Here is a 12,153-nt window from a genome sequence, read left to right on the forward strand (position 1 = left end):
ACTTGCTGGCCGAGCATCATTCAGTCCCACTTTGTTGATGATGTCCAAAGCGTACTTTCGCTGACACAAGTAAAACCCACTCGAATTTCTAGCCACTTCAATTCCCAAGAAATATTTCAATTGGCCCAGATCCTTCATGTGAAAGCAGGAAGATAAATATGCCTTAAAAAATTTCATAGATTGAGCCGAGTTACTGGAAATAATGAGATCATCTACGTAGATGAGAACATTCACACAGACATCTCCTTTCTCATACAAAAATAAGGAATAATCAGAGAGAGATTGCTTAAAACCGTATTCCTTCAATGCAGTACTCAATTTCGCAAACCAGCACCTTGGTGCTTTCTTAAGACCGTAAAGAGATTTTCGAAGTTTACACACCTTGGACGAGTCGGTAGTCTTGAATCCCGGTGGTAATTTCATGTAAACCTCTTCGTCAAGGTCTCCGTGCAAAAAAGCGTTATGGACGCCCATTTGTTGAACGTCCCACCCTTTAGCTGCAGCTACTCCCGAAAACAGTCTAACAGTGTCCATTTTTGCGACTGGTGCGAAGGTTTCCTCATAGTTTTCTCTTTCAATTTGGTGGTTTCCCAAAACCACAAGTCTTGCTTTATATCTTTCAATAGTACCATCAGCTTTGAGTTTGATCTTATAAACCCACTTACAGCCAAGTGCTTTCTTTCCTGGTGGTAAATCCACTAAATCCCATGTATGATTGAGTTCCAGCGCCTGTATTTCAGATCCCATGGCACCTCTCCAATTTGAATTAGCAACTGCATAACGATAAGTTTTAGGTTCCACCATTTTTATTTCCGCAACCTGATACGCCTGATGTTTTGGTGTGAATTTTGAAGATGTGATATAAGACGACATCGGGTAGAGAGAGGTTGCAGAAGGAATATCTGCGCCAGTGAGAGGAACAACTTGAGCAGCGTTGGTGACGAAATTTCGGAGTGTCACCGGTGGTTGCCGCTTTCGATGACCACGACCCAGTAGAATTCCCGGTGGATTGTCAGGGATTGCGGTAGAATTTCCAGCATCAGCAGAGTCATCAGCTTCAATTTCTGGCGGATTAACTATGGGTTCTGTGGGTAACGATGTCGAAGAAGACGAAGTAACAAGAGATGTCGTTGTTGGGTCTGATTCTATTTGTGGATATTGGGCCAGAATTGGGCCTGTTTGTCTTGGATGAAGTTGTGGCTTGTCCTCTACAATTGGGCCTGAAATCGGAGCCCACAAAGTTAAATCCTCAAAATCATCATCTTCTTTATTCCTCTGTAATCCACAATCGTGAAAAGGAATTTCAGTCTCGCAGAAGACCACGTCTCTGGAGACAAAAAATTCTTTCTTCTCCATATCATGCAATCGCCACCCTTTCTTTCCAGTAGGGTAGCCGACGAAGACACATCTTCTTCCTCGCGGTGCAAACTTGTCTCCTTTATGCCCTTGATTATGAGCATAACACAAGCTGCCAAAGACACGGAGATGATCATACGATGGTGCACATCCATGAAGTCGTTCATACGGTGTTGACCCATTAAAAACTTGATTTGGAGTTCTGTTTATCAAATACCCAGCTGTGAGAGTACACTCGCCCCAAAATTCAATTGGCAAATTAGGGTTAAACCGAAGAGCTCTTGCGATGTTAAGTATATGTTGATGCTTTCTTTCTACTTGCCCGTTTTGTTGGGGAGTGCCAACGCATGAAGTTTCGTGTACAATTCCTTTTGTTTGAAAGTATTCCGAGAGACAGACAAATTCCGTACCATTATCACTTCGGATCGTTTTAACTTGTTTCTCAAATTGCCGTTCAACCAAACTGATGAAAATTTTCAATTGTGTTGGTGCTTCAGTCTTATCAGCAAGTAATGATAACCACACAGCTCTGGAGAAATCATCAACTATCGTCAAAAAATACCGAGCACCAGAATGAGACAGTGTTCGATACGGTCCCCAAAGATCACAATGTACCAACTGAAAAATCGAATTTGTTTTATTCAAACTAACTGGGAAACAAGCTCGTGTTTGCTTAGCGCGGAGACACACATCACACGCTTTATTGGAAATTTCAGAAGAAATTGAAAACGATACATCTGGTAACAGACCAACAATCTTCGCTGAGGGATGACCCACACGGTTATGCCACAAGTTGTAGGTGTCTTCAACTCGTGTTGTGACCGCTCCCACTGTCTCCATACTGCGAAAATGAAAGGTCCCTCCCTCACGTTTACCCGCTCCAATCACCGTCCTCGAAGTGCGGTCATGGACAACAAGGAAGTGGTCAGCCATTTGCACTACACAATGATTCTCATCCATCAACTGTCCTAGAGAAATCAAATCTGACTGAAATCCCTCTACGTAGAAAACCGACTTCAAAATCAAACCAGAACCGAGACGAATTGTTCCTTCTTTTACTGAGATCTTTTCATGACCATCAGCCAAGATGATTATCACAGGTGTGATGTTTCGTACATCCGTTAACAGCTCAAAGTTTCCTGTCAAATGATGCGAAGCACCAGTGTCCAAAATCCAGAAAGGTAAAGAATTCGTACCGGTGAGATGTTCGGTGGTGGTGTTCTTTCCGCCGTTCAACAGATTGACCAAAGCACGCCACTGGTCTTCCGACAATCCTGCTACTCCATCTCGATCACGATCCGTGACAACATAGTTAGCACGTTCAGTATTTTTTGGAGCGCTAACTGTCACTGCATTGGCATACATCGATGAACCTCGTCCACGTCCCACTACCGTCGAAGAACTCGCTCCACGACTTTGATTTTGGGTAGATCGTGACTGAGGTCGATCTCCCCACCACTCCGGATAGCCGATCAATGCATAACAACTCTCGGAAGGGTGACCTCCTCGGTTGCAATGCTTGCACACAATGCCTTTGTTTTTTTTCATCGCGACGGGGTGGTCGTGTCTGAACAGCAAAAGCATTTATCTCTTGCTGATCCTCATTGTGCACTTGCCTCTTCAGATCCTCCTCTTGGCGCACGATGTTGTAAACTTCCTCCAATGGTTGGATTGGTTGACGGGACACCAAGCTGGACCGAACAGTACGGAAGAAAGTATCATCAAGTCCATAGAGAAATTGATGAACCTTATCTTCTTCACGGTCAAGTTCTTGCTGCTCCCACATCACATACGCACTTGCCGCAGGTACAGGTTCGCAGAGGCCGGTACGACGCTAGGCTATCCCAGATCTTATTGAGTTTGCCAACGTATGTCTCAATTGTCAATCCACGTTGCTTGCAGCATGCAAGCTCTGCTTTGAGTTGCTGGATCCGAGGGCCATTTTTCACAGAGAACCTTTTTCGCAGGTGTTCCCACAGATCTCGAGCAACATCTCGATGTGAAATGTTTGAACGCAACGCTGGTTCAATCGTCATCTTCAGCCACGAAACCAACAGAGCGTTGATGGTCCACCAATCCTCAAGATCTGGTGAGTCGTCATTTGGTCGAGGAATTGTCCCGTCGAGAAATCCAAATTTCTTTCGGGAACACAAGGCTGTCTTCATACCGCAGGCCCATTCGTCATAGTTGGTGCCTTCAACAGTGGGTGAGAAATTACTGCACCAGGGTTATCAGCGGCAGTCAAGTCGTATGGAGAGATGGTCCTTCTTGTCTCCATGATCATTGGGTTCGTTTCAGTTCCGGTCGTCGTCGTTGTGTTGGTCGGTGTCATCGTTGTGTTGGTCGGTGTCGTCGTAGTGTTGGATCCACTCATTTTCGTGTTTCAATGATGTTTTTTTTTTCAGAAAAAGAAAAGGTCAGGCTCTGATACCATAAAAGATACAGATGAGAGAAGATGATTGAAAGAATTTCTGTGTTATGCATTCTTTTAGAACACAATACATATATATACGAGCAGAGTAGAATCTACATTCCTTAAGTAATCCAATCACATTTAATCTCAGAATATACACATCTTGAAGAGAAAGATAATCACAGTGTTGAGCCTCATTCAACGGGATATGATATTAACGCCAATAGAATGTGTTCAAATTGGTTCTTTTATTTGTTATTCAGTTAATTGGGTTGCCCTTACTTTGATAAAAACTTTATCGAAGGCCAACCAAAAGGTTCATCGAGACTTAGCTTATTTTATTTCCACGAATAATGAAACTTGGTCTCTAAGTTGTTTCGGTTATGCAAATAAGGAGTTGGTCTTCCTATTTGTTAAGATCCAGTTCCACTTTCCATAAGTTATAGAAGTGAATCATTCCATCTGTTGTGGATTAAACTCGAAATAGACTTGCCATTCGAACACTCAGATCTCACAATCTCTCAAAAACAAAATCAAAATTAGAAGAAGACGAATACCGAAATATCGAATAAAATAAAGAAGACACACACTTAACTGAGTTCAGGCCCTCGATGCGAGTAAGTCCTACGTCTCTGCCTGGTTCTCCCAGTAATCCACTATATCTAGCTGAATTACACAATACAGACTCTCAGATTCAAGAACACACCTCATGAAGAAGATGATTCTTATCTAGCCGTTATAAACACGTGCGTACTATCTATATGTATATTATCTGTGTATAGAAGTCGGTTATAACAACTTAACCATAAACCAATGAGAATATATCCGGTTTAAATCAAAACTTAACCCAATTCCCAAATTAGACATAACCAGTCTCGGTTTAGGACTTGAAACAGAGTTGATTTTCAACACCAAGTTCAACACCATCGTACTTGTATTTGCTTCAATATAATATAAGATAAAAGCCAAAAATAGAAAATCTGAATTTTGCCAAAAGTAAAGTGCTTTTACGTTTTTGAATCCCTTAAAGTGAGCTCTAATTTTGGGACCCTTAACAATTGGTAACATAGCAATTACTCTATCGTCTATTCATTCATTTTTCCATTCTCTCACAAGGTCATTCATTCACCAAATATTTCCATCATTAGCCAAGTTCAAGTATGTTTGACAAAATTTTATAAATAGTTTGAATCAATAAATACAGTTCTACGGAATGAAAAACATATGATTTATTGATCTATCACCTTTGAATTACAACGAGTTTGATATTTTTACAAGAAAGACATTCAAATATTCTGTAGTCTTTGGATATTCTTGTCGTCTGTCTAGTTTTTTTATTTGAAGTGGTCTCCTCCCCTTTTCTAGGGTTTTCTACCCTTTTTATCATTGTAGAAATTATAACATGTATATTTTGGAGTTTATCCATTCCGAATATCGAAGTAACTCAAGTAAGCAAAATTTGGTAGTTTCATCAAACCTCAGAGATCATAATAATCTCTTATCTTCTCGGATTTTATTTTATATTTTCCATATATCATATGTTTTGAAATAACTATCAAATTTCACATAAATATTATTCCTAAAAATATAATTATGGGACAGGAGGAGTAAAGGTTGAATCAGAGTAATGGAGGAAAGAAGAAGAGTTGGTTGGGTGCTGAGCTTTTAATGAGTATTTGTACTCGGTAGCAAAAGGAAAACTGATATTTAGAAGAATAACTAAACACTGTTTCGAGCACTGTTGAATTCCCATACATCCGATAATGTCTCTACTTAACCCATGACTCTACACAGATACATCGAGATATAGTATTAGATATTGTGTTAGAATAAATAGATAGATATATATAGTCATAATGAATGAAGAAACAGTATATGGATAGAGATAATCGCTTTTCGTTTAAGGGACGACAGAGCTCGGGGAGAATATTCGTGGCCAACAAAATTAATACCACAAAACCAAAACTATCAACGCCATCCTCGACACTTTAGAAGATGATGAGATGCGAAAAGCCATCATTCTCGGATATTTAAGCTACACGAAATGTTGAAGACCCCAAAATATTATATGTTAGGTAAATAATTTAGCAAGTAACATTCGAGGTAACAGACTTGTTATCATTTGCATCAGTGTAAATTAAACGTTAGAAGACTACCCATCGTCGTATATCCGGTAAACTAATAAATAGTTGCATATAGTTTATGTTATAAGAAACCTGTAAACTAACACAGAACTCATAAACTAATGACCTATCTATTTTATTAAAACAGAAGCACATTTAGTGCTTGCATCCAAAGACTCTCAAAGTTTTTTTTATAATGTTTTATTTTATTTTTATATTTAATTTTCGAAAATTAGTTATTAATTTAATTATTTTTAGATTTCCTAAAATCTAGGTCATCTTTAATTCAAATTTTAAATTATTAGAAATTTAATTAAATTTAGTTACAAAAATTTGCATTCAATTTAGTTTAAATTCAAAAAAATCAAAAAAATTATAATTAAATTTTATTACGAAAATTTAGATAATAATTTTAATACTTTAGAATTTCTTAAATACAGGAAAGATTTAATTTTAAATTTTAAATTTAAATAATATTTTTATAAAAATGCATAGTAAATAAATATTTTGTCGTATTTTATCATACACAATTGGTCTAAAATATCATATATTTGAAATTAATAATATTTATATTATACAATAATATGATCGAGCTGATTAGAGTTATATATATATATATATATTTTAAAGTCCATGAGTTAATTTATTAAAACATATAAGATATTAAGATGATTTGAGACAATTAAACTAACAGGTTAGCCCGTTTATATATATATATATATATATATATATACATATACACATATTTTTTTAATAGCACAAATAGTAAATAAATATCTTATTATATTTTTTCATAATCAATTGGTCCAAATATTCCATATTAGTAAATATCTATAGGGTTATACAATTATAATTATAGTCTTATACGGGTTAATTTGTCAAAACATGTAAGATATTAAAAATGATTTAAGACAACTAAACGGATGGATTAGCAAATTCATAGATTTAAAGATTGTTTATGTGTAAATCTAAATTCACATAATAACAAAGTTTATAATTAACATTAGATCAATGTATACTTAATTAACGTATACTCTTATTCTACTAATATACAAATTTTACTGTTTAAAATTAAAATAAGATAACAATTTTTTGATTTAACAAAATAAATAACAAAAACAAATTATATATAAACAAAAAAAGATAAATGCAACGTATATTAGAAATAAAAATAAAACATTCCCGTACGGACGCACGGGGTTAAAATCTAGTATTTACATTAAAATTACTATCATTTAACACTGTTGACGAAAAGATGAGCAGCAGATTGGAATTACATTAAATGGTTCTCCTTGCATTATGCTGAAATTTTTTCTATGTAAGCTTATGGCTCCTACAGTTACGAAAAAGTGCTCTTAAGTGCCATACAAATACGAAAAAGAATGGATGTACCAAAGGAATTTACATTCTCTACAATGAAGATATATGATCGAACGACTGGCCTTTACAGTCATATAACACACATTATATGCAGCAGATGTTTACAGTTTACTACCACGGCTGAAAAATGATATTTTGAAGTTATTATCTACAAAGTGATATATTTCAAATCTCATTTCTTTACGTACTTTTCAGATTCATATATCCAAGCCTGACCCAGAAGGGATGGGTGTATGAAAAAGTGAAATAAAACTGACTACAGACTATATTGTATTGAAATTATCTTAAGCATCTAGATCAATGAATATATACAATGTCTTAAATTCATCGATTGTTCTTACGTATAGAATGGGTAATACACAACATTATATCCAAAAAAAAAAATCAGTTTTGAGAACACAGTATAAAGTGGGTTATAAACAAATATTATATCTAAAAAAGATTAATTTTAAATTATGTTTCTAATTTTTTTTTTTCGGCAAGGTAGTCCATTCATTACATACACACTTATGTCAAGTACAACAAAGAGTTTCTTATTAATGTATTCGTATGGGCTCTAACGTGCCAATTAATTGAGAAATATTAATTTTAAAATAATCTTTTTTGCTTTTCTGTGTTCATTACAGAACGTGCCATCAAATAATAAAATCTGATGATACGTAAGAACAAGCCAATACGAAGAAGAGATTCGACCTTCCCTCTCGCTCTCCACTTCGCTCTTTGTTTTTACTCAAGTCAACGATCAAATTATCCCGCTCTCTATAAATAGTTTGAGTTAACAGTGGTAGAAACACACCAAAAAAACCAGAAAGAGAAGAGCAAAAGAACAATGGCCATAAGTTCTATAACCCTAGCTCTCTTGACCCTATCGGTGTTACTATTTTCCTTGTCTCTAGGCGTCGTCACAGCAACAGAGTCGCAGCGGAATGAAACGGAGGTGTGGCGGATGTACGAGAAATGGCTTGTGGAGAATGGGAAGAGTTATAATGGTCTTGGAGAGAATGAGAGACGGTTCAAGGTCTTCAAGGACAACTTGAAGCTCATCGAAGAACACAATTCGAATCCTAACCGGACTTACGAGCTCGGGTTGAATCAGTTTTCAGATCTGACGGCTGATGAGTTTTCAAGTTATTTACTTGGGGGAAAGATGGAAAAGACAAGTGTATCAGCAGATATAGGAGATAGGTATCGGTACAAGGAAGGAGATGATTTGCCTGATGAAGTTGATTGGAGGAAGGAAGGAGCAGTTCTTCCACGAGTCAAAGACCAATATCAATTTGACAGATGTGGTATGATTTTCACATTTCGTAGCATTATATAATTCTGGATTGCGGTTGAGATTGGCGGTTGATAACTATATAGGAGGTTGTTGGGCGTTTGCGGCCGTTGGAGCGGTGGAAGGTATAAACCAGATCAGAACCGGAGATTTAATATCTTTGTCGGAACAACAACTCATTGACTGCGACAGACCAATGAGCGATGGATGTGATGGAGGTATGGCAGGATACGGTCTTCAGTTCATTGTGGACATAGGTGGTATAGTAACAGATGAAGATTATCCTTATGTTGGCAATACTACTGCCACGTCGTGCAGGAACATTGAGGTTTGTGAAAACCAACATAAATGACCGTTTTTGGTAGTTTTGACTATGGTAACTTATGTATTCTTACATCTCTGTTTTCCATCGTGCAGATGATAACCACTCGTAAAGTTACCATTGATGGTTATGAGTTTGTTCCTTTATTTGATGAAATGTCTTTGAAGAAGGCTGTTGCTAACCAACCTGTAGCTGTTGGGATGGACTTCAGAAACATGAGAGACTATACACATGTAATCCCAGTTGACCCTGTCACCAAAAAGCTTGATTTTACTTAAAACCCAATACAAAGTTGTGAATCAAATTTTCTTTTTTGTTTTCTTTTTCTTGTGTTCTTCCTGATCAGGGTGTGTTTCAAGGACCTTGTTATGAGAATCAAACCCACAATGTGGTAATCGTGGGGTATGGAACATCAGAAGATGAAGGAGACTACTGGCTTATTCGTAATTCATTCGGACCAAAGTGGGGAGAAGAGGGATATTTTAGGCTCAAACGTAGTAATACCCAAAATTCAACCGGGATATGTGGAATCACAGTGATGCCAACATACCCACTCAAGTCGATCTCGTCATCTGATTTATTGTCTCCCAGTGTGTTTAAATTGGTTATTTTGTTTGTTTTTCATTTAATTGGTTTGGCCTTGTTTTGAGATTGACTTTATCGAAGGCCCACCAAAAAGTTCATCGAGACTTAGCTTCTTTTATTTCCTCAAATAATGAAAGTTGGTCTCTAATAAGTTGTTTCAGTTATGCAAATAAGAAATTGTTCTTCCTATTTGTTAGATCCACTTTCCATGTTTCCTTAGAGTGGTGAATCACTCCATGGTACTTGTAGTTACTTTAATATTTTTTTATTATTATTTGAGTAATCATTTACATAAATAAACCTTACTTTGTAAAATATTATAGAATACTTTACATAAATTAACTTTTATTTATAATATATTATACTGTTAAACTTTATACATTATTGATGGACTTTCATAGGCCAAAATTGCAGGTCTTAAATAAAAATAAACTGGACCAAAATTGTTTTAGGAAAAAAAATTATAATCTATGAAAGAATGTGTATATGAAAAAAAAATACAACAGAATATAATTATCATTATATGAATACAAAAAAAATTCTAATCTACGAGAATATATATATATATATATATATGTTTTAGATTATCTCACAATTTCTCTTTTTTTTCCTAAAAATGACTTCATGCATAGATTAATTCATTTTTTATAATTCAGCCTAAAAATTAAAAGTGACTTCATATACGTACTAACTCATTTTTTAAAGTTCAGCCTAAAAAATATGTACTATATTATCGTAAAATTTATAACAATAATTATATTTACAAAATAACTGTTTTTACAAAATTATTTTATTTAATTGAAAGTCAAAAAAAATTCTCTCGTGTTACAACACGGGTTAATCCCTAATACACATGTACAAGAGTAAAGCCAAAAAAATAGGCAATACTAAGTGCCAAAAGTAAAGTGTTTCTACGTTTTTGAATCTCTTAAGTTGACCTCTAATTTTGGGACCCTTAAAAATTTGTTCAAGAGCATTGGTCTATCTTCAATTCATTTATTCATTCATCCATTCACTCAAAAAAATATTCACCAAATCATTACTAATGTCAAATCTTATAGAATGTGATAATATTATTGACTTCTTGGTTTAATCAAGATCATAAGACACATATATTGTTTAACATTGACATATTAATAACACCAAATAATGTAAATGTTCATAATATTATCACAAGAGGATTTCTATGAAGATAAAACAAAAAATTAAACAATAGATAACAATATTAAAAAGAAAATGAATGAAAACAAAAAAAAACTAAAAAGGGAAAATCATTTTTCCATTTAAAATATTGGGATCTTCTATCACAGTATTTATTCATATTATGCACGGAAGTCTTGATATCCAATATAAAAAAAGCAGAAAGCCATTAATTACTTACGGGTTTCAAAATTGCGAGAGCATATTTGCCAATCTCTCATTACTTTTTGTGAATGACAGTTCATTTTTTTTTCAAAGCAATGAATGCCAAAAAATTCTACAAATATACTAAAGTAGTATAAGTTTGTGTCGGGACAACAAATAAATTTTGACAAATCATCTCTACAATTTTGCCAGACGGTATTGGATAAAGTAAAAAGCAAGCTAAAGCGGGTCCTAGAAAAATCGAGAAATGGAGGCACTGAAACTTATCTTGGCATTTCAAAGAGTCTTAGAGGTGCAAATAGTAGAATATTTAATTTTGTAGCGGAATGGCAATATGATCAAAATTAACAGTTGGACATCAAGTTTATTATTAAAAGGGGGCAAAAAAGCTTTAATTAAATCAGTGGCATCTACAATATTCACCTTTGTTATGTCATATTTTCGGTTACCTAAATCTACAATAGTAAAACTCCAGTGCAGCGATAAGATACTAGTGGGGTTCAAATGACTAACAAAAAGGAATGTATTGGATAGTATGGGGAAAAATGTGCCAAAGTAAGAGATTAGCCATCATTCTCAGGAAGTTAAGCTAATCCTGTGTTACCAACAAATTAAAATAATAGGTAAATAATTTAGCCAATAACATTAGAGTTAACAGACTTGTTATCATTTGCAACAGTGTAAACGTTAGACGACTACGGACTACCCATCGATGTATATACGATAAACTAATAATTAATTGCATACAGTTTATGTTACAAGAAATAAACTAACACAGAACTCATAATATAATAACCCATATTTACATTAAAATAACTATACAAGAAATAAACTAACACAGAACTCATAATATAATGACCTATATTTACATTAAAATTACTATCATTTTAATACTCTAGTGACTGAAAAGATGAGCAGAGATTAGGGTCAAAACTAATAGTTCTCCTTGCACTACGCTGAAAATTTCCTATATAAACATCTAAGTCATTCAGTTACGAAAAGTGCTCTTTAAGTTCCATGCAAATACGAAAAAGCATGGCTGTACGTACCAAAGGAAATTTTTTTTTTTGAAAATAATGTACCAAAGGAATTTACATTCTCTTCAACGAAGATATATGATAGAACGAGTGATCTTTACAGTCCTATAACATATTATATGCAGCAGATGTTTACTACCTTGGCTGAAAAATGATATTTTGAAGCTATTATCTACAAAGTGATACATGTCAAATCTGATTTCTTTACGCACTTCAGATTCATATTTCCAAGCGTCACCCAGAAGCGATTGGTATGAAATTGTGAAATAAAAGATAATGTAAAACTGACTATAGAC

The 12,153-nt window shown here is 34.9% G+C and overlaps 1 protein-coding gene across 1 annotated transcript; it reads left to right on the plus strand.

Annotated features, from left to right (window-relative positions):
• Positions 1–8,101: 8,101 nt before the first annotated feature.
• Positions 8,102–9,519, plus strand: LOC18991642 (probable cysteine protease RDL3). Its single transcript, XM_006414960.1, has 4 exons — positions 8,102–8,561; positions 8,635–8,876; positions 8,966–9,103; positions 9,217–9,519. The coding sequence occupies exons 1-4, from the start codon at positions 8,102–8,104 to the stop codon at positions 9,517–9,519; spliced, it is 1,143 nt and encodes a 380-aa protein (XP_006415023.1).
• The last annotated feature ends 2,634 nt before the right edge of the window (positions 9,520–12,153 follow it).

The sequence above is a fragment of the Eutrema salsugineum genome, unplaced genomic scaffold, assembly GCF_000478725.1.
Source record: "Eutrema salsugineum unplaced genomic scaffold, Eutsalg1_0 scaffold_5, whole genome shotgun sequence".
Taxonomy (NCBI): Eukaryota; Viridiplantae; Streptophyta; class Magnoliopsida; order Brassicales; family Brassicaceae; genus Eutrema; species Eutrema salsugineum.

Excerpts from the sequence above, each read along its gene's own strand:
- LOC18991642 (XM_006414960.1), top strand. The coding sequence starts at position 8,102 with ATGGCCATAAGTTCTATAACCCTAGCTCTCTTGACCCTATCGGTGTTA. Across the intron at positions 8,877-8,965 it reads CGTCGTGCAGGAACATTGAG|ATGATAACCACTCGTAAAGT; the intron begins GTTTGTGAAAAC and ends TCCATCGTGCAG. Across the intron at positions 9,104-9,216 it reads ACATGAGAGACTATACACAT|GGTGTGTTTCAAGGACCTTG; the intron begins GTAATCCCAGTT and ends CTTCCTGATCAG.